Source organism: Dama dama, chromosome 22, assembly GCF_033118175.1.
Source record: "Dama dama isolate Ldn47 chromosome 22, ASM3311817v1, whole genome shotgun sequence".
NCBI classification, from domain to species: Eukaryota; Metazoa; Chordata; class Mammalia; order Artiodactyla; family Cervidae; genus Dama; species Dama dama.
In genome coordinates this window covers 8,962,378-8,986,755 of record NC_083702.1, presented here as the reverse complement: position 1 = coordinate 8,986,755, position 24,378 = coordinate 8,962,378, and the positions used below count along the sequence as shown (strand labels likewise).

The 24,378-nt window shown below is 38.6% G+C and overlaps 1 protein-coding gene across 1 annotated transcript in view; it reads right to left on the bottom strand.

Moving 5' to 3' along the window:
* Positions 1 to 23,487, bottom strand: part of ENTHD1 (ENTH domain containing 1) — an 84,130-nt gene extending 60,643 nt beyond the window's left edge. The window contains exons 1-2 of the mRNA XM_061124197.1: positions 23,139 to 23,487; positions 5,515 to 5,757 (exon numbers count right to left, since the gene is read on the bottom strand). Of these exons, the coding sequence (XP_060980180.1) occupies positions 5,515 to 5,757; positions 23,139 to 23,487 (592 nt within the window). The remainder of the gene's footprint in view (positions 1 to 5,514; positions 5,758 to 23,138) is intronic.
* Positions 23,488 to 24,378: the final 891 nt, after the last annotated feature.

Genomic DNA, 24,378 nt, shown 5'->3' with positions numbered 1-24,378 from the left:
GCGTTATCTGGCTTAAAATGTCAGTAGTACCAGGCTTTAGAAACCCTCCACTAAATTTGTGCAATTTGGAGACAACTGATACTTACCAATTTTTTAGACTTTCAATAAAAAATATATATATATATATTTCATTATTTAATTAATTTAAATTTTTAGAAGATCCTTGGAGACTTCCCATACCTCTGGTGAGTCCGGAAATGTCTCAGTATATCATTTCTAGTCTTTAATTATTGTGCAATAAATGAGTTTCTTGGAGCTCCTCATAAGTGTTGTTACCAGAAGTAGACCTGAAATACTGTCAGTGAAACTTGGCACTAGCACAATTCCATTTTTATACAAACAATTTCTCTCTAGTTATTCATCTTCATATGTATTTGCATGGGTGGATGGATAGCAAGATGCCTAGAATTTACATTCATCTGATATTAATTATGGCTATTTCTGAGTGATTGGATTGGAAGTGATTAATTCTTTACAATGGGACTATTTTTTTTTTTACAAGAATAAGGTGATTTTTCTGAAACAAAAGAAGAAAACTAATCAGACTAGAAGCAAATATTCTAAGATGTTAACAGTGGTTGGTTTAGGGTGGTAGAGGTATAAGCTGCTGTTTGTTTCTTTTTTGTATATTTATTTTTAAATTAAAAAAAAATCACTGCTTAAACGTTCATCAGTGTAAATGTCTTAGTACCAACCATACTTGAACCACACACTCTGCCATTGAGACTGTATGTGATAAAACCACCAAGTATGGCTCTGCATCAACTCTCCATAAATATAAAGTTCACTGTGGGAAAATGCTGGTGGTTTTTCTGTTTGTTTTTAATTTATGTGTGTTTGTTTATTTTCGTGGTGGGTCTCCACTGCTTTGCATGGGCTTTCTCCAGTTGCAGGGAGTTGGGGCCACTCCCTCGTTGTGGTGCATGGGTTCTCATTGCAGTGATTTCTCTTGCTTTGGAGCATGGGCTCTGGGCACACAGGCTTCAGTAACTGTGGTGTACTCAGGACTTGTGGTTCACAGGCTCGAGAGCGCAGGCTCTATGGCTGTGGTGCACAGGCTTAGTTGCAACACGTGGAATCTTCCCAAACCAGGGATCGAACCTGTGTCCCTTGCATTGGCAGGCGGATTCCTATCCATTGTGCCAGCAGGGAAGTCCCACATGGGTGCTTTTGTTTATTAAAGTATGACAACTGCTTTGAATTCTAACTTTTGGTTCAACAGGAATCATATGCAATTTTTAGGGAAACAGTTCCATGATGTATGATGTTATTACATTTAACACAGGCCAGAGTAATCCTTCTCTGATACAGGTAAAGTTCCATTGCAACGACTAGTACCACTAAAGAGCTCTTTATAGAAGACTGGATGATCCACAGAGGTCATGCTTTGCTGGTCTAGTTGTAAGCAATGTCTCTGGTGATAGTTTTCATAATTATTACCTCTAAGAAAAGGCCCTAACTCTGATGCTTGCAGCTCAGAAAAGCTGAGTTATCACTGTGCTCTATATAGCTTTCTGTCTTGCCATCAAGCAGCACTTATCCTTCAGCTCATCTCTTCCTTCAAACAACAAAATCATCTAAACAAAAAATACCCAAGCCATCCACCCAAATTAAAACATGAGGAAAACATCCAGGAATAGGAAAAAAAAAAAAAAAAGAGCAGAAGCAGCTATGTGTGTATAACACCTTCTCTAAAGTATCTTTTTTCCCTTGCTAATTCACCACAAAGAAGTGAGGCACAGCTGTTTCAGCTCAGGATCCTAAAGCCAGGGTATCAGATTTCTAGCAATGCATTCAATTTTACATTTCATTATAACTAAATAATTCAGAAGCATCTTTAAATTCCTTCTGATGGAAATTTACCCTTATGAAACTATAACTCGCCTTCATTTTCTCTGACTTGAATGTTAGAGTCATTTTCGATTTCTGCCTTTCTTCTCCGATTTATCATCTATGTATCCATTCCCTCTCTATATTCTATCTTTAAACATTACCTTTTCCTCATTTCAATAACCCTTGAGCGGGTCCTAGATTGAAACAACTGTCTCCTAGAAAACTCCCCTCTAATTTGTAGCTCCTTCATTTCTACACAAAGCAATAAGAATTATCTTCCACCAACAGCTGTTTTCAGTAATAAGAAAGCTAAGTTCTGTGACTAAGCTGAACATCCCTTCTGTTCTCCAAGGCCTACAATGGATCCTAGTTGCTAGTTGTATCAAACTGAAATTTCCAAATACTGCTCATAAACTGTATTTATAAACTGTGCGGAGTACTCTCAACTATCTGCCCACATTTTTCTACATATAAAATTTATATTTTCTATTCCACTTAATCTGACAACCATGTATTACCATGATTAATTCATTTCTTGTATTCTTTCCCACTATGGTAGGGACTATTTGTTGTCCCCTATATTTATTCTCTCCTTCTTCCTTAACAATAGATTTTCTTTTCATCTGGGCACATGGTTGTTATATAAAGACTACATTTCTCAGACCTTCTTGAAGCTAGGAGCATCCATGTAACTAAGTGCTAAACAATAAGAGTACATAAGCCAAAACGTTACAGGCACTTTTCATAAATGTCCTTAAAGAGAAGGGGCATTCATATTTTCAACCCTTCTTCCTTCCTACTGGCTAGAAGGCAGATGTAATGGCTGGAGGCAAGCAGCCATCTTGTATCATAAACTGGAAGTTACATGGTGAGTTTGGTGGAGCAACAAGACAGAAAGAGCCCTGACATCATGAAGAGCCATAGAATACCTAGAATACCTAGTTCTGGATTACTTTTAGAAGAGAGAAGTTCTTACTATGTTTACACCACCAGTTTTGTGGCCCTAATACTGTCACTCATGGGTGCCCCTAATTTTAACTGATCCACACATCTCCAAGTTATCATTTGCTGTTTTCCCTGTCCCATTAATAATGCCTCCTAATAAATTTTCTTATGTTCCCCAGGCCCAGCTGAATTATCGGTTTTATTTCTTCTTTTAAAATACAGTTTCAGATTCAAATGCCTACATGGATATGGTTAGTATTGCTAAGCTTACTTAATCCAATTTCTCTCTTTTTGAACACAAACACACACTTCTATATATCCCCTTTCTATGTATACGATACACAGTGATGGTAAATGAAATTTTAAAATCATGTAACAGATTTTTTAACAAACTTACTACAGCTTTTATATCTAAAAAGTCATTATTCACTTTAAATCTTCACTACAAATGCACTTCAGTGATGCTGTCATCCACCAAAACTCTTTTTGAACATCTTTTTTTGAAACGGACAGAAAGTCCATCAGTGGATATAACCTCCGTAAGAGCAGAAATACACCTATATTTGTTTACCAGGGCTAGCCAATAGTATCTGGCACAAAGTACGCAGGAACATGTTTGTGGTATGAAAAAAAAATGAACTGTAGCAAAACTTCATCATTTGCAGGTAGATTGATTTTTTCAAATAGTCAAAAGGTATTCAGAGCTCAGTCTAGCTGAATAATAAGCTATCATAGAGCTGGGACATATCAGTTTGGGTTCAAAAAAAGCAGTGACTATAAGGCAATAAGCTAGATTTTCTTATATGAATCATGAAAATGGCTCAGAGCCGAGCTGCTTCTGCAGCAACTTAGGGATTCATCTCCTAAGGTGACGACGAAGGGTGCCAGGCTTTCTCCCGTCTCAGAGCATTTGCACCACTGTTTCCTCTGCCCAAAGATCCCAGATCTACCTGGACAGTTCCCTCACTTCATTCAAGTCTCTGTTTAAATCTCCGCCTCCTCCAGAAGCATCTCCCTCACAACCTGACCTAAAATCAAGCCATTCCTGTCCCTCTCTGCCCTGTCACTGCTTCCCTTTGCTTTACAGGACTTGACACTATCTGACACAGGATTTTACATCTGTTTTATTTATGTGTGTTTAATATCTACCTCTGCCACTAGAATATTTGCTACATGATGAGAGGGGCTTTGTTTTATTCACTGCTATCACACCAAAGTTCTGCTAGATATCCAAATTTCAAATTATAAATTTAATAAATATATTTATAATGAAAGGAAGTAAGAGGAAAGCAAATGGAAGAAGGAAGAACAAAAATGGTAACAGAGAAGTAGCAAAAGCGATGTAGAAACTCTAGGTGAGTCATAATTGGTTATTTCATTCTATTACTTCATTTCAGGTATCAGTTTGAATTTAAGGCTTCTATGAGAAAATTTCAGAATGTGTCTCTGGCTCTTTCAAGATTTATTTCAAAGGACCAGGTCCCCAAAGAAAGAGGTTCCACTGCTTTTTAGAAGTATTTGGTTGGTATTTATTAATACTATTATAAATACAATGCCCACCTCTTTTACTATCTTTCAACTGCCCAGTCCACACCAGTACAAATGGAGTGAACATTTGAGAACTCTTGACTTGTCAGAATAGTATTATACTTTAATGATTTTTAGCAAGATTGTTTTGTATTGTCACTAATATTAACATTTTAAATTTTCAATATTTAACTGACACCTGGAATGTCTCTCTTTCAATATCTTGCTTAATATAGTTACATGATAAAGCTGGGAGGCAGGCCTTTGAAAATGCTTTCAACTATGTGCTCCTATATGTATGTAACATATATATGTAACATATGTAACATGCATATATATATATGTAACATATGTATATATTACTCCTACTATGCCCCTCACTATGGCACAAAGTGTAGCTGCTTTCAAGGGCCAGTTACCTAGGTCACATCTCACTAATATTTTTGCTTCTTCAAACTGTCCATTCTTTACACAATTTATTAACTGGATTTATATTAGATAAGTTAGAGCAAAATGGCATTCCTTTGTTGTTGTTTAGTCGCTAAGTTGTGTCCGAGTCTTTTTGACCACGTGGACTGTAGCCCGCCAGGCTCATCTGTCCATGGGATTTCCCTTTATGTTTCAGCAAATTCGGTAGAAAAGATAACTGCCTTTTCCTTCTGATTTCTATTAAAACATTATAAATAAGTGCCTTCTTTTCTAAGAAGAACTACTTTTCAGTGGTCCAGATTTAAAGTTTTAGGTAAAGGAAACGGTTATATAACACAGGGAACTTTCCTAGAAGAGTTTTAGAGCATTCTCAGAATTTGGAGGCACATTTTTTAATGTCAGTGTCTTGATTTGTAGGATCAAAGAATGCAAATGTGTGCACACACAGACCCCTAGTCTCCGAACACAATTCTCCTTCATCTCCAGTTATGATTAACATCTTAAAACTCAATCAGGATGCCAAATAGGGTAGTACTAGTTTAATAACTTTAAAGCTCAAAAATATTTTATTTGAATCCCAGATAACTGCATTCAGAAAGTCATTAAGTTTTCTGCTGAACAGTGTCCTTCATCACTGCTGTCTACACTATGATGTCTAATGTAGTAACAGTACTACTAATACAGCATTAATACTTCAGTACTAAAACCCAATGTTTTTTACTTTTTAGTTGTTCTTAAATGATATCTATTGCAGTTTAGGCCAATGCCCATTATACGTACTTTTATTATGTAGCCGTGCAACCTTAAGAAGCTTATTCTTCTTCTCTGAAACAGGAATTTCTGGTGTGGGGGCAGAAGCACACGCTGTTGGTGAGTTACCGGTACCAGGTAATCTTTTAGGAAATGTCATAGAGTAGGAGGTACGCCGTCTAGTCCGACACGCTACCTCCCTCTCTCTATGTAGCAACTGTTCATCCATCAGCAATGTTATAACTTGTTTTGATTTTTCCCGGATATAATAACCTGAAAAATACATTAATTGGCTTAGAAAATTTTAATTAAGGATACCATAAACTTTAATTCTAAGAAAAAATAAGCAAAGTGTAAAAACCTTTAGCAAATGTAGAGGGAAATCCAAATTTCATTAGAATTGTCAATGACTATACTCCTATTCTTACACTTTAAGAAGTAAGCATATGATGAAACTACATCATACACTGGCATTACATTTTTCATCTTAAACATGCTATTGGATTTTTCTTTTGAAAGCACCACATTATTTATTTAATTTTTCAAATTGGCATTGAGCACTACCTAATACTGTACTATATAGGTGTCTGTTTACTTGTTTATTGGTTTCTCACCTAGAATATAAGCTCCATGAGGGCAGAGACTCTTTAGTGTCTAGAAGAATGATTGGCACACAGTAAGTGAAAGTGAAAGTCCCTTAGTTGTGTCCAACTCTTTGCGACCCCATGGACTATACGGTCCATGGAATTCTTCAGGCCAGAATGCTGGAGTGGGTAGCCTTTCCCTTCTCCAGGGGATCTTCCCAACCCAGGGATTGAACCAAGGTCTCCCACATTGCAGGCGGATTCTTTACCAGCTGAGCCACAACGGAAGCCAAAGAATACTGCAGTGGGCAGCCTAACCCTTTCTCCCACAGATCTTCCTGACCCAGAAATCGAACTGGGGTCTCCTGCATTGCAGGCAGATTCATTACCAACTGAGCTATCAGGGAAGCCCATAGTAAATACTTAACGAATATTTACTGAGTGAATGAGTCAATAAAGGAGAAAACTACCAAAAAAGTCTCCATTTTCTTCTTGATGCAGTGTAAATGGAGCCAGACAGATGAAAAATTCTGGTTGCCACTTTACAACTTAGCTGCCTGAGAAAGTTATTTGGCCTGAAATAATTTCTTAGAACCTTCCTAATTGGAAAAGGTTTAAACTAGAAATTATGGGGCAGATATGGAACATTCTACTCAGAGTCTACATGGATGGGTGGCTTTGAGGACAGCTGCAATAATGCAAAGGGAGAAGCAAGTACCTTGAGCAGAATGTCAAACACAAGGATGAGGGGCTTCTCCCCACAGCCTCCGGGCTCCTTCCTGAGGAGCAGCCTGCAGCATCAGGACAGTGGGGCCACAGCACTTCACAGAAAATTGGGAAGAAATCATCCCGAAGTGAACTTACCATTCAAGGATGCCCACTGCCCTGGCCACCTCCCATCATCCCCAAGATACTGCAGAGTAGGAACCTGGATGTTTTAAAGGATCAGAGTTGAAAGTGAAAAGATTCAATAACCCAATAAACCTGCTTCAATGATGAGGTAAATAATAACAATAGTAATAAGATGGCATCTACTTACTTCTTACCAATACATTTTCGAAAAGGATGAGTCCAGAGTACTAAAATATAATGGGCTTCCCTGGTGGCTCAGTGGTAAAGAATCCGTGTGCCAATGCAGGAGACATGGGTTCTATCCCTGGGTTGGGAAGATCCCCTGGAGAAGGAAATGGCAACCCATTCCAGTATTCTTGCCTGGGAAATCCCATGGGCAGAGGAGCCTGGAGGGCTACAGTCCATGGGGTCGCAAAAGAGTCGGGACATGATTTAGCACCTAAACAACAACAACAAACTAAAATAGAATAGTACTGAAAATAGTTAGGCAGCAACTGCTTTGTGTTTGAAAAAAGGGAGAATAGTGAAGGGGACTGAAGAGGGGGAGAGAGAAGCAGGGAAGGAGAAAGAGACAAAGAGAAGAGAGGAAGGAGAGAGAAAACAGATTATCTGAAATAGGGAATTAAACTACACAACAGATCAACAGCCAGATACTACATAAGACCTACCAAGATGGAAAGCTTGTTAGTTGAGGTGAAGGTTAAAACAAAAACAAAGCTATATACCATTTCATTGGGAATCTTTTGGTTCTTAGTGACAGAACCTCAATTTGAACTGGTTGTGGGAAAATCAGGGGTTGCAACTGGGCTACAGATATAAACGAATAAACACTAGAAAACTGCCGGCACCCTCACCCAACCACCTCTGCTTCCCTCTGGGTAATGCCTTTTCTCTTCTCACAGGTCCGCTTCTTCAATCTGGATGTGGAAAAGGCCACAGACTGCTCCACATTCACTCCTCAGGCTGTGTCACCTGAGAAGTCCCCTTCATTCATTCAAATTTGAAAATTCTAGGAGAATGACACTGAGTGGCCCAGCTTGAAAGTCACCTACCCGTCACCATGGCCAGAGAGTAGGATGATACCATCGGCAACCCCCATTAGAAAGACACTGGATTAAAATGAGTGAAATAATGCCATTTGCAGCAACAATGATGGACCTAGAGAATGTCATACTGAGTGAAGTCAGTCAGACAGAGAAGGAGAAATACCATTTGGCATCCCTTACATGTGGGATCTAAAGAGAAATGATACAAACAAACTTATGAAACAAAGACTTACAGACTTAAGAGAAGAAAATTATGGTTGCTGGGCTGGGGTAGGGGGGAGAATGGGAGAAGGGAGAGTTAGGGAGTTTGGGATGGACATGTACATATTACATTTAAAATGGATAACCAACAAGGACCTACTGTATAGCACATGGAACTCTGCTCAATGGTATGTGGCAAGCTGGATGAGAGGAAGGTTTGTGAGAGAATAGATACATGTATATGTATGGCTGAGTCCTTTTACTGCTCATCTGAAACTATCAAAACATTGTTTGTTAATTGGCTTTACCCCAATACAAAAGAAAAAGTTTTAAAAAAAATCCTTAAATTTTGTACCCATATGAACTGATGGACATTCACTAAACTTATGGTGGTAATCATTTAATGATGTATGTAAGTATGCTGTATATCTTAAACAGTGCTTCTGGCAGGCGGGTTCTTTACCACTAGTGCCACCTCAGAAGTCCCATACGTCAAATACATCTCAATAAAACTAGAAGAAAAAATTAAAAAAAAAAAAAAAAAAGACACAGTGGAGTGAAAGGAGGATCAACAGAATAGAAAAATGAATGAGGAAAAAGCCAGCATGAACAACCCTCCCAAACTCAAAGGATGAGAACATGCAAATCTCTAGATCAACTATGCAACAGGCAATTCTCAAGGACGTTAACTTATGCAGTCGTTTAACCGTTTCCTGTACACTTTAAGTTTCAGGAAATATTCTAAGTAGTGGGGGCACTGGTGAGGAAAAGACAGACAAGGTCCCTTATGAAGATCATTTCAGATAAAAATTCATGTTTTACAGGAAATGAAGGAGAGAGATGTGCTAACACCAATTCAGGATGCAGTCAAGGGAAGTCTTACTGAGGAAGTTACATATCAGCTGAGGCTTAAACAGCAAGAAAAAGCCAGCTGCGCAGACCTGCACGCAGAGAGCTCCTGGCAGAGGGAACAACCCAGATTTCGCTTCTTCAGGAAAGCCTCCTACTGAGAGATAACAACCCCTTTCCACCTCACCCTACACATACCTCAGGGCCTCACGTCACATTAGGCCCTACCTTCACACACTCACTGGAGAAGGAAATGGCAACCCACTCCAGTACTCTTACCTGGAAAATTCCATGGATGGAGGAGCCTGGTAGGCTCCAGTCCATGGGGTTGCAGAGTTGGACATGACTGAGCAACTTTGCTCACTTTCACTTTCACACACTCACAGCACCAACACTTGTCTTTCAGAGGCTTCCACGGCTTGTAACTGTCTGGGTGATAAATGTCTTCTTCCTCCATTAGAGTACAGTATCCATGAAGGCCAAAACTATCCTTGTTCGCTTAAGAGAAACTTAAGAAACATTTGTATGTTTCACAAGTTGGAAACAAGATTGCTGGGAGAAATATCAGAAACCTCAGATATGCAGATGACACCACCCTAATGGCAGAAAGTGAAGAGGAACTGAAGAGACTCTTGATGAAGGTGAAAGAGGAGAGTGAAAAATCTGGCTTGAACCTCAATATTAAAAAAACTAACATCACTTCACTTCATGGCAAATGTTGTTCAGTCGCTCAGTCGTGTCCAACTCTTTGCAACCCCATGGACTGCAGCATGCCAGGCTTCCCCCAGGCTTTACCCACTAAGTCACGGGGAAGCCCAGTCTATACGGTGAAAGAAATCAAATAGTCATTGCCTCTAGGAAAAAGGGAGGACTGACTGGAAAGAGTAATAAAGGAAGTTTCTGGGATGATGAAAATGTTCTTTGAGTGGGTGTTGGATATGTTTATCAACATTTGCCAAACTGTACACTTAAGATATGTGTGTTTTAGAGTATATAAATTATATCTCAATAAAGCACTATAAGCATTAAAGATATACTTTAAAAATAATTTATAGTAAAGAAATGGAAAATATTGTTATTAAAGGAGTCAGTTATCGCTTTTATATTTTTTATATTCCTAAAAGAAAGTCAAATGCTATAAATTTGCTGAAAGTATAAATATATAAAGGTATTAATCATCCATTCACCAAATACCTGTTGGGTGATCCTACACCCAGGCATCGTACTAAGTACTAGGAACACTATTACCACCCTTAAGAAAATCAAGTTTGGGGAACTTCCCTGGTGGCTCAGTGGTTAAGGATGTCTTCCAATGCAGGGTACGTGGTGGGTTTGATCCCTGGTCAGGGAACAATGATCCCACGCGCCATGGGGCAACTGAGCCTGCACGCCACAACTACTGGAGCCCAGGTGCTGCAACAAAGATCCCAAGAACCACAATGAAGACCCAACACACCAAAAATAAGGAAATAAATATTTTTTTAAAAAAAGAAAAGAAATTCAAGTTTTGTCAGGGATACAGACACGGATATCAGTGCACTCTGACAGAGGTATACAGACACTGGACATAAAGGAGAGAATGGTACACTCTCCCTGAAGATGTCAAGGAGATTCAGGACTCTTGAATCAACTATGGAAACATGGCATCTTTTCTGATGAGTTTGAGCCTTACATGTAATGGGGCCCTAAGTCAAAAATAAAAGAAAACTGGCCAGTCATGCCAGCTCTATCGAGTTACTTGCCCAAATTAGTTATACTTGAGTGAAGGATTTTTGTTTTAATTGGAGGATAACTGCTTTACAATATTGTGTTGGTCTCTGTCATACATCAACATGAATCAGCCATAGGTTTACATATGTCCCCTCCCCCTTGAATCTCCCTCCCACCTCCCACTCCATTCCACCCCTCTAGGTTGTCACAGACCATGAGATTTGAGCTTCCTGCGAGTGAAGGACTTTTTAAGCCATGAGAGCTACAAGTAAAGAGTATAAGGGGGACATTTCTCATACCATGCATAAGTACCTAGTACTTATACCATTTCTTATACATTTCTTGACCTAAATAACTCTGAAACATGCAACAAAGGATAAACTGCTCAGCTCCTGCTCCAGATTAGTGAACAGAGCTAGTTCAGTTCTTAGGTTCTTCCTATCTGCTATGTGTAACTAATTAAATGCTTGGTCAAGTCTGGAGACAGACACATGTTGACAAGACACAGTAGAAGTGTGATGAGCATCAGGAGGATGGGGATAATATCATTCATTCATTCACCAATACACTGCAGTAGTTAAGAACATGGATTCTGAAATCGAAACACCTAGATTGTAATCCTGGCTCTGTCACTAACTAGCCATGTGCAAAAGTAATTGCAGTTTTGCACTGTTGAAATTTACTGTTTGATATTGGAATATAGTCTTAAATAAATGTGGTTATGTTTCAGTTCAGTTCAGTCGCTCAGTCGTGTCTGACTCTTTGCGACCCCATGAATCACAGCACGCCAGGCCTCCCTGTCCATCACCAACTCCCAGAATCCACCCAAACCCATGTCCATTGTGTCAGTGATGCCATCCAACCATCTCATCCTCTGTCGTCCCCTTCTCCTCCTGCCCTCAATCTTTCCCAGCATCAGGGTCTTTTCAAATGAGTCAGCTCTCTGCATCAGGTGGCCAAAGTATTGGAGTTTCAGCTTCAACATCAGTCCTTCCAATGAACATCCAGGACTGATCTCCTTTAGGATGGACTGGTTGGATCTCCTTGCAGTCCAAGCTACTCTCAAGGGTCTTCTCCAACACCACAGTTCAAAAGCATCAATTCTTCGGCACTCAGCTTTCTTTATACTCCAACTCTCACATCCATACACGACTACTGGAAAAACCAGAGCCTTGACTAGACGGACCTTTGTTGGTAAAGTAATGTCTCTGCTTTTTAATATGCTGTCTAGGTTGGTCATAACTTTCCTTCCAAGGAGCAAGCGTCTTTTAATTTCATGGCTGCAATCACCATCTGCAGTGATTTTGGGACCCAGAAAAATAAAGTCAGCCACTGTTTCCACTGTTTCCCCATCTATTTGCCATGAAGTGATGGGACCAGATGCCATGATCTTAGTTTTCTGAATGTTGAGCTTTAAGCCAACTTTTTCACTCTCCTCTTTCACTTTCATCAAGAGGCTCTTTAGTTCTTCTTCACTTTCTGCCACAAGGGTGGTGTCGTCTGCATATCTGAGGTTATTGATATTTCTCCCGACAATCTTGATTCCAGCTTGTGCTTTCTCCAGCCCAACGTTTCTCATGATGCACTCTGCATATAAGTTAAATAAGCAGGGTGACAACATACAGCCTTGACATACTCCTTTTCCTATTTGGAACCAGTCTGTTGTTCCATGTCCAGTTTGAACTGTTGCTTCCTGACCTGTATACAGGTTTCTCAAGAGGCAGGTCAGGTGGTCTGGTATTCCCATCTCTTTCAGAATTTTCCACAGTTTATTGTGATCCACACAAAGGCTTTGGCATAGTCAATAAAGCAGAAGTAGATGTTTCTCTGGAACTCTTTTGCTTTTTTGGTGATCCAGCGGATGTTGGCAATTTGATCTCTGGTTCCTCTGCCTTTTCTAAAACCAGCTTGAACATCTGGAAGTTCACGGTCCACGTATTGCTGAAGCCTGGCTTGGAGAATTTTGAGCATTACTTTACTAGTGTATGAGATGAGTGCAATTGTGCAGTAGTTTGAGCATTCTTTGGCATTACCTTTCTTTGGAATTGGAATGAAAACTGACCTTTTCCAGTCCTGTGGCCACTGCTGAGTTTTCCAAATTTGCTGGCATATTGAGTGCAGCACTTTCACAGCATCATCTTTTTTTTCATTTTAATGTGCATTTCTTGCTTTATGATTTTTTGCTAATGACTTATTACTTGCTCTGTATTTTATATGTATTTTAGACTATGAAAACAATGTTAGACAAAAAGCAAATTTGAGCAATTTTCTTATTCAAGTTCAAAATGGGTCATAAAGCAGAAGAGACAACTTGCAATATGAGCAACACATTTGAACCAGGAACTGCTAATGAACATACAGTACAGTGGTGATTTGAGAAGTTTTCAAAGGAGACGAGAGCCTTGAAGATAAGGAGTGTGGTAGCTGGCCATCAGAAGTTGACAACAATGAACTGAGAGCAATCATCAAAGCTGATCCTCTTACAACTACATGAGAAGCTGCCAAAGAACTCTACATTGACCATTCTACAGTCATTTGGCATTTGAAGCAAACTGGAAAGGTGAAAAAAGCTCCATAAGTGAGTGTCTCATAAGCTGACCAAAAATGAAAAAAAAAATCATTTTGAAGCATCTTATTCTCTTATTCTATGCAACAATAGCTAACCATTTCCCAATCAGATTGTGGCATTCAATGAAAAGTGGCTTTTATCCAACAATTGGCGACGACCAGCTCAGTGACTGAAACGAGAAGAAGCTCTAAAGCACTTTCCAAAGCCAAATTTGCACCAAAAAAAGGTCATGGTCACTGTTAGGTGGTGTGCTGCCAGTCTGATCCACTACAGCTTTCTGAATCCCAGTGAAATCATTAAATCTGGAAAGTATGCTCATAAATCAATGAGATACACTGAAAACGCCAACGCCTGCAGCCAGCAGTGGTCAATAGAATGGGTCCACTTCTCTACAACAACACCCGACCACAGGTCACACAAATAATGCTTCAAAAGTTGAATGAATTGGGCTACAAAGTTTTGCCTCATCCACCATATTTACCTGACCTCTCGCCAACTGACTGACACTTCTTTAAGCATCTCAAAGCTTTTTGCAAGGAAAATGCTTCCACAACCAGCAAGAGGCAGAAAACACTTTCCAAGAGTTCGTCGAATCCTGAGGCCCAGATTTTAAAAGTCATGTATTTATTTTAAATGTTTTGAGATAAACAATTTGACTCATTGCTTTAAATTTACTTCACCTGAAAAGCTGTCTGGAGGCTGAAGAAAACCATATTGAGAACATTATTTGAAAATGTTAATGTACTATTTCCAAGTAAGTTTCTCTCATTTCCCAGTTTTTCTGACTTCTCAACTTTTTTCCCCAGTAGTATCACTATTATTAATTATTGAGCATGTTCTTTGTGATAGGCACCGTTGTAATGTTGGAGATGAAGCCTGGACAAAACAGACACAGAATGTTCCTGCCCTTGTGAAACTTACTTTCCAGCGGAGAAGATAAATCATAAATAATAAGATAAAACATACCAACATCTGATAAGAAATATCATGAAGAAAAAGAAAATAAAAGGTGCAAAACATATCAGTGCAAAGAGTGGACAGGGCTGCTTTTTTGTAAATAGAGTAGATCTAGAAGCCCAGTAGCTCAGCTGGTAAAGAATCCGCCTGCAATGCAGGAGACCCTGGTTTGATTCCTGGGTTGTGAAGATCCCCTGAAGAAAGGGTAGACTACCCACCCCAGTATTCTTGGGCTTCCCTGGTGGCTCAGATGGTAAAGAATCTGCCCACAATGCGGGAGACCTGGGTTTGATCCCTGGGTTAGGAAGATCCCCTGGAGGAGGGCATGGCAACCTACATCAGTATTCTTGCCTGGAGAATCCCCATGGACAGAGGCTACAGTCCATGGGGGTCACAAGGAGTCAGACACGACTGAGTGACTCAGCACAGCACAGAAGCCTGCACTAATAAGATGACTTTTTGAGCAGAGATCTGAAGGATACAGAAAGCACTGCAGGTATCTGAGGACTCCAGGCAAAGGAAACAGCAAGTATAAACACCATGGAGGAAAAAAAAAAGACTTTTTTCTATAATATCTTCTACTTTTATCTTTTCTCTGGTCTCTTCTTGATAACCTGTATCTAGGGTATGATCCAGCTATAGATTACTTGGGTCACTACAATTTTTCCTAGATTAATTTCTCCCTACAGACTTCACTCTGCTTTTTTCTTCTCTGATTGAACAAAATCATTCTTACCAAGCAGTTTTTCAAGGATCACATTCCTTTCTTCAAGTCTCCTGATATTTTTATGACTTCCATTCAATGAAAATTTACCGATCATTTAACATATGGTATATACCCTCAGAATTTAGATAAGGACAGATATACATAGTAGATGAGATACACTATAAAAAATACCACTCTGATATTATGCAGAAACTGCTGTAGCAATTATTTCTGCCCAGTGAAGATAGGAAGACAGTTGGGGGGTACAAAGGAAGAGGCTTCTGAGCTAGGATCTGAAGACCAAATGGGAGTTCAAAGAGCAGATATCAAGGAAAGAATATTACAGGGAAGAAGAAACATCTTAAGTACAAGTAGAGGTGTATAAGCAAATAACATATCAGGATTGCTTGGTGATACAATTCACTAGATTGAAAACTAAAGAAATGAGTAGAAAGGTAGATTGGGAACATGTAACAGTCCTGACATCATCATGAGAACCAGTCGTTTTGAACTATTTCAATAGCACATCTCGTCAATAACAAAGTTTTACACATGTATCCACCCCCTAAATATATATATATATATATTTATTTATGTATGTATGAATTATCTCAAGAGCTACTATTCTAATATGTTACACTCACTAGAGAACAAACACAAAAAGGGAAGTGTATAAAACATAAAATAAGTAATATTTTCCCCAATGCAACAGTTTTTCATTAATTAATATTTATTAAATTAGTAGTGTGCACCAATGTTATCAATCGATAACTAATATGCCTTCCATAATCAACAAATGAATATGCAGTTGACCCTTGAACAACATGGGTTTGAACTGCGTGTATTCACTTAAATGTAGACTTTTTTTCCAAGAAATATGTACTATGATACTACACAATCCGCTGCTGAGTGAACCTGAGAATGTGAAACTGAAAATAGGCTATAAAGTTATGTGCAGATTTTCCACTGTTCATTGGAGGGGAAGAGTGTCAGCGCCCTAACCCCCAAGTTGTTCAAGGGTCAACTGTAGTATGCTTCTGCTGACAATTCAGTTCTAACTTGCCTTTTTTTTTTTTGCTGTCTTGATGCTAACAAAGTGAGTTTTTATAAAGTCCAACACAGCACAGTTGTACTTCTTTAATCCTAAGCTCAAATGTTAGGTAATCTGAAAGACAGTGTATTCAAACATAACCATACATATGATACTTTGTACATATAAAAGGAATAAATGAATAAATAAGATTTTCCTGTATATTGATAATTGCATGCTTATCTACTTTACCTCTCAAAATAGCTCATAAGCTCTTCAAAGCAATGGCTGACCCTCTCTTTCCATTTAAAAAGATATTATCATAGTGGTAAATACAGTAATAACATAGCCGTTTTGTGAAGTACAGAAATGATTATACTCCATTCATCATTATCCAAAAATTTATGCCTTTTTAAAACCTAACTCTTGGGGAAAAACAAATATCATATACTCCAGGTGGCGCTAGTGGTAAATAACCCGCCTGCCAATGTAGGAGCCAAAAGAGACTTGAGTTCGACCCCTGGGTCGGGAAGATCCCCTGGAGAAGGGAATGGCAACCCACTCCAGTATTCTTGCCAATGGACAGAGAAACCTTTCTATAGGGTCACAAAGAGTTGGACACAACTGAAGCAACTTAGTACACACACAACGCATATATATGGAACCTAGAAAGACGGTACTGATGAAATTATTTGCAGGGCAGCAGGACTTCCCTGGTAGCTCAACTGGTAAAGAATCCCCCTGCGATGCAAGAGACCCCAGTTTGATTCCTGGGTTGGGAAGATCTGCTGGAAAAGGAATAGGCTACCCACTCCAGTATTCTTGGGCTTCCCTGGTGGCTCAGCTGGTAAAGAATCCGCCTGCAATATGGAAGACCTAGGTTTGATCCCTGGGTTGGGACGATCCCCTGGAGAAGAGAATGGCTACTCACTCCAGTAGTCTGGCCTGGAGAATTCCATGGACTATTCCATGGGGTCACAAAGAGTCGGACATGACTGAGGGACTTTCACTTTCACTGCAGACAGACATAGAAAACAGACTTATGGACACGGGGGTAGGAAAGAAGGAAGGAGGAGGGTGGGATGTATGCAGAGAGTAACAGATATGGCTTTTCCAGTAGTCATGTACGGATGTGAGAGCTGGACTAATAAGAAAGCTGAGCACCGAAGAATTGATGCTTTTGAACTGTGGTGCTGGAGAAGACTCTTGAGAGTCCCTCGGACTGCAAGGAGATCAAACCAGTCCATCCTAAAGGAAATCAACCCTTAATATTCATTGGAAGGACTGATGCTGACGCTGAAGCTCCAATACTTGGGCCACCTGCTGTGAAGAACTGATTCACTGGAAAAGACCCGAATGCTGGGAAAGACTGAAGGCGGGAGTAGAAGAGGATGTCAGAGGATGAGCTGGTTGGATGGCATCACCGACTCGATGGACATGAGTTTGAGCAAGCTCCAGGAGCTAGTGATGGACAGGAAGCCTGGTGTGCTGCAATCCATGGGGTCACAAAGAGTCGGACACAACTGAGCGACTGAACTGTACTGAACTGAACTAAACACGGAAACTTATATTACCATATGCAAAATAGAGAGCCAATGGGAATTTGCTCTATGACTCAGGGAACTCAAACTGGGGCTCTAACACCCTAGAGGGGTGGGACGGGGAGAGAGATGGGTGGGAGGTTCAAGAGGGAGGCGACATATATATACCCATGGCTGATTCATGTCTCTGTGTGGCAGAAACTAACACAATTCTGTAAAACAGTTATCCTTCAATTAAAAAATAAATTTAAAATTAAAAATAAAAAGAAAGAGTTAATATCTGTAATTTTGAATCATCTCCTTAAAGAAAAAAAATAAACCTAACTCTTGGGCTCACAAAATTTTAATTAGTATTTAATTTTAATAATAAATTTAACCCTAATAGAAGCTGATGCCTTTGTAATTTCTGGATTAAGTAGTACAGCATGCTCAAAACCCAAGCAGATATTCTCCAGTTTTATCATCAAGCCTCAACCTGACCTACAATAAGCACTTAAAAAAAGATGACATATACCAGGACCAAGTGGGATTTCTGCTAAAAATGCAAGGGAAACAGGGGAAAATACATAACATCAACTGTTGCAGAAAAGGCACCTGACAAAAGTCAACACCCTATCCTGAGAAAGATGCTCAACAGACTAGGAACAGGAGAGAACTCCAGCAACCTTATAAAGAGTACTTATGAAAAACCCATCCCTAATATCATACTCGGGGCCTCCCCAGTGACTCAATGGGAAAGAATCTGCCTGCAATGCAGGAGATTCAGTTTCAATCCCTGGGTTGGGAAGACCCCCTGGAGGAGGAAATGACAACCCACTCCAGTATTTTGCCTGGAAAATCCCATGGACAGAGGAGCCTGGTGGGCTACAGTCCACAGGGTCGCAAAGAGTCAGACACAACTGAGCACATGACAGATGGAACATCATACTTAATGGTGAAAGACTGAAAGCTCTTAAGATCAGGAACAAGACAAGAATGTCTGTTCTCACCATTTCTATTCATCATTGTACAGGAAGTTTTAGACAAAGCAACTAAGAGAGAAAAAGAAATAAGAGGCTTCCAGAGTAGAAAGGAAGAAGTAAAATTATCTCTATTTGCAGATAACATAATCTTGTATGTAGGAAATTCAAAGAAATCTATAAAAAAAAAAAAAAAGGACGAAAACACCCCAAAAGTATTCTAGTTAACAGTTATTACAGAAAATATTATAGCAGAGTAATAAAATACAAGATTAATATACAAAAATCAGATGACCAGCTGAAATTCTACACATTAGCAATGAAAAATCTGAAAATGAAATTAGGAAAACAATTTTTTGTGGGTTGTTCTTTGGGGGGGGTGGTCTGTGCAAGATCTTAGTTCCCGTACTTACTGCAGTAGAAGTGTGGAGTCTTAACCACTGGACCTCCACAGAAGTACCCATCATTTCATTTATAATAGTACCAAAAAAAAAGCAGAAATAAATTTTAACAAAAGAAATAAAACTTGTACAATGAATACTACAAAACATGTTTGAAAGAAATGAAAGAAGACCTAAATAAAAGGAATGATTTCTTATGTTTATGAATCTGAGGAAATAACATTATTTATATGGCAATATTCCTGAAATTGATCTTCAGACTGAACATAATGTCAAACAAAATTCTAGATGTCTTTTTTGAAGAAACTGACAAGCTGATGCTAAACTTGATATGGAAATGCAAGGAACCCAGAACAGTCGTAACAATACCAGAAAAGAACAAAGTTGGAGTTGGAAATAAGGTCATATTCCTTTATTTCAAAACTTACTACAAAGCTACAATAATCAAAATAGTGTGGCACAGGCATAAGAATAGATGCACAGATCAATGGAACAGAATTAAGAGTACAGAAATAAGCCCGTATATCTAAGGTTGATTGATTTCTGTAAGCATGTCAATATAATTCAATGAGGAAAGAATATTCTTTTCAGCAAACAGTAGTGGGACAACTGGGAATAAAAGAATAAGTTTGGATCTCTACATCCCACCATATATAAAAATAAATTCAAAATGGACCCAAGATAAATGTAATAGCTAAAACTACAAAGCTCTTAATAAGAAAACATAGGTGTAAATCTTTGTGACTTTAGACTAGGCAATGAGTTCTTACTTATGACACAAAGTACAAGCAACCAAAGGAAAAACAGATAAAAATGGACTTCTTCAAAATTTAATCAAGAAAGGAAAAAAACAACCTATATAGAATGGGAGAAGATACCTGCAAATCACCTATCTGGATAAAGGTCTTATATCCAAAATACATAAAGAACTCTTTAAAAACTAAAAAAAAAAAAAATTTTTTTAATGGGCAAAGAATTTGGATAGATATTTCTCTAAAGAAGACATATAAATGGCCCAACAAAGACATGAGAAGATGCTCAACATCATTAGTCTTCAGGAAACTGTAAATTAAAACCACAGTCAGATAGTAACACTGCTTCACATCCAGCAGAATGGTTATAATAAAAAAGATAAAACAATAACAGTATTACCAAGGATGTTAACAGCAATCCTCCTATTAATACACTGCTGGTGGGAATGTAAAATGGTGCTGCTGCTAAGAAAAACAGTTTAGTGGTTCCTCAAAAAGCTAAATATTGACTTACCACATGACCCAGTACTGAAATCAGGACTCTGATAACTTGTACACTAGAGTTCACTGTAGCATTATTCACAATAGCCAAAAGGTGAAAACAACCAAGAACCCATTAACAGATGAACAGATAAACAAAATGTGGTTAAATACCTACAAATTAATGTGATTCAGTATACAAAGAATGAAGTTCTGATACATCCTCTAACATGGCTGAACTTGGAGGACATGGTAAGTAACGTAAGCCAGACACACAAAAACACAAGTACTACATGATTCCATTTTACGAGGTACCCAAAATAGGCAAAATTATAGAGACAAGAAGTAGATTAGAGGTTAGTAAGGGAGTTGCTGCTGAGTGGTTACAGAGCTCCTGTTTGGGGTGATGAGACAGTTTGGAAACAGACAGTGGTGATGGTTGTGCCACAGTGTGAATGTAGTGAATGTAGTGAATGCCACTGAAGCATAAATACACTTAAAATGGCAAATTTTATGTTACATTTATTTTATCTCAATTTTAGAAATTAATTATACACCAAAAGTCATAGGATTGTGCCCTCTAAACGGGTGAACTCTATGGTGTATGAATTATGTCTCAATAAAGCTGTTTTTTAAAGGAAAAAAAAAAGAAATCTTTCAAGCTATAAAAGATATAGAAGAATCTTGAAAGCATATTGCTAAGAGAAAAAACAATTCTGAAAAAGCTACATACAGAATGATTCCAACTATATGACAGTCTGGAAAAAACAAAACTATAGAAACAATAAAAAGATCAGTGACTGCCAAGGGCTCAAGGCAGGCGAGAAAGGATGGATAGGTGGAACATGGGGCACTTTCAAGGCAGTGAAACTATTCTGCACAATACTGGAATGGTAGATACATGACATTATGCATTTTTCAAAACCCACAGAACTGCAGAACACAAGGGGTGAATACTTTGTGTAAACTAAGGACTATTAGTTAATATTAATGTATCAATACTGGTTTAACTGTAACAAATGTACAACACTAATACAAGATGTTAACAGGAGAAAGCATGTGTGGGTGGGGAAGGATGTGTGGGAACTCTACTTTTGGCACCATTTTTCTATAACCCTAAAACTGCTCTAAAAAAGACTCTATTTTTAAAAGGTATACTTACCAGAGACTGCACTGAATTTTATCCTCTTCTCATGATTCATAAGGCTATTCACTTTAACAAATTATAATGTGACTTTAGATGGGAGGAAGTGCTGATTCTTTACCACTGTAGAACAATATCAGGCACTACTGAATCATCCCAGTGCAATATCCTATGCAGGCTTTCCCTACTTCTCTTCCACCCCCAACAATATTACTTCATGACCTAAATTTCTGTATTCATAAAACTACTCCCATCAGAGGTTCTGAAGAGTCTATAGTCTTTGGAAACAGTTTATCACACTTATGACTAAATTCCAGTCTAATTATAATTACGAATTACAGTGACATTATTATATCAAGTTGTCATGCCTCCTAGTTTATTCACTTTGTTCTTTTTTTTTTCACATGGTCATGTTAGTTTTGTTTGGTCTAATTATAAACCGTGTTTTAAAATATACAAGTTTATATAAAATAAAATAAAAATCATCTCTAGGGACTTCCCTTGGCACTCCAGTGGTTAAGACTCTGAGCTTCCATTGCAGGAGGTGCAGGTTTGATCCCTAGTATGGGAACTAAGACCCTGCAGGCCGTGCAGGGCAGCCAAAACAAACAAAAAAACACAACAGCAAAATTAAAAAAAAAAAATAATCTCTAGTCCTACTAGGACCACTTGTTAAACTCTTATATAAAAAATCTCATATACATAAATATAATTTTTTAAACAAAATTGGGACAATTGCATATTCTTTCTTCCATTTGTTATCTCTCGCAACAAATGCTGATGGCACCTCTTCTGCTGAGAACCAGAAATGGGCAAGGCAGACAAAGTCCCTGCCCTCATGGAGCTGACATCCTTCGGGGAGAAATAGGCAAACATATTTACACTCCTCACAACCATCCTATGAGACAGACATTGTTATTATCCCAATGCACAGAGAGCTAAACTGAGGCCTCAGGTAATCTAATAAATTACCTTAGTATATACAGTTAGGCAGCAGCAGAGTCAGGATTCAACCCCAGGTTGAAAGAAAACCCTATTTGATAACAGACTCTGAGCTTTTAACTCATCAAAGAGATCTTAATATGATATCCTGTATCTTTATAAAATGGTACCAGAGGTAATAGTTTGGATTAGCTCCCTAAAATAACACATTTACTCCAAGGACATAGTTCTTTAACTTCAATCATGAAGCTTGCTCATGGAAAATTATTCATTGCTATTTTGTCATATGCAAATTAAGCAGGAACTCAAGTTCCACTTTTTAACTTTTTGATATACTTGTTTTGGGTTTTTTTTTTCACTTTATTTTTTAAATCAATTTATTTAGACTAAAACAAAAATAATTCACACATTTTCTTCCCTCCCTCCACCTCTGACAACTGCTAATCTGTTCTCTGTACCTATAAACTTTTCTTTTTTTTAACTCCACATGTAAGAGAAGTCATACAATATTTGTCTTTCTCTGTCTGACTTATTTCACTTTGCATAATGCCCTCGAGGTCCGAAAGAATGAAATCTTGCCTTGTGCAACAACATGAATGGACCTTGAGGGCATTATGCTAAGTGAAATAAGTCAGGCTGAGAAAGATGAATACTACAAGGTATCTCTTTTATGTTCATTGTCTACAAGGTGTCCTTTTATCAGGCACCTAACTGTGTTAGTTTTACACATCATTTTGAAATATATATATACATTGTTTTCAAAGGCACTCAAGAGTCAACACAAAGGATCAAACTGGAAACCCAAACTGTCCCAGAGGAAAGGTAGCTAGTACATTTAAGAACTACTTTTCCCCAGCTTCTGCTTTAAAGTGACCTCCTCCCACACTCTTACTCTTTACTAGCACACTGTATAAACTTCTTCATCTGGTACCTTGATCTTTCCCAGCTTCGTCTATGTGTTGAAAATCTTTCAGAGTTTGAAGGTTACGGTACCCCTCTCTGCAATGCTGAATAACTTTCTTTGATCCATTCTTGATGAGATAATCCATTAAGGTAAGAGATTTATACACATGGCGCCAGTTCTTCCCGTGGTCATTGAGTCTCTGCCATAGCATGTTCATAATTTCAGAGAGAGAAACTGTGTTGAAAGTCAGGTCGCTGATATCTAACATTAGAGAACTGGAAGGACCCCAAGGGTCATTAGAAGTTGCTTCCCTGACTTTTATTTCAGCATCTGAGTAATTTTTCACAAAGTTTTTCACTTGCCTCCTGAATGCCATAGGTAAGACAAATTTGAAGGTAAGATGGGGGATGAAAGCAACAGAATAGGTGTTTATGTCATTGGTTTATAGAATCCTTGAGGGGTAGTTGGTCCCCAAGTCTGCTGCTCCCAAATACAAATGACTAATCACCATCTTGACAAGGTATCAATTTTCTGCAAAGGAATACACAAAAAAATAAGTAAGTTAAATATTTTTAAAATGTCTCCAGAAGAGCAATTCAGTCTGAAAAATCTAGCTGTAGCTTCCAAATCAGTGCCTCATGTACATCAGCCAGAATTTAAGGGCTGATGTACATGAGGGGACCATGTACATTGAGGGGACCATATAAATGTTCCTAGGATCAATACAGGAAAATATCTCATGAGGGATTAGCCTATGTTATTTAAAGAAACATAAGTGGTCTTTCGAGACCTAAAAGTTTCCATTGAAAGTATCATTGGGACTTCCCTGGTGGTCCAGTGGTTAAGAATCCGCCTGCCAATGCCAGGGGACATGGGTTTGATCTTTGGTCCAGGAAGATTCCACATTCTGCAAGGCAAGTAAGCCCATGTATCACAACTACTGAAGACTGCATGCTCTAGAGCCCGTGCTCCACAACAAGAGAAGCCACTGCAATGAGAAGCCCAGGCACCACAGCTAGAGAATAGCCCCCACTCACCAAAACTAGAGAAAGCCCATGTGCAGCAACAGAGATCTAGCACAGTCAAAAAATTTTTTAAAAAGTATCCTTGAACCTCTTTGGCCAGAAATAAAATTATTATAAAGCATTACAAGGACAGTGGACAAATTAATGGTGGACAAGAAAATGGAACTTGCACTGTGACATGTCAAGATTTGTTGTCACATATAAATATGTTATGTCCTGAGAGTAATCAAGCGAAAACTGAG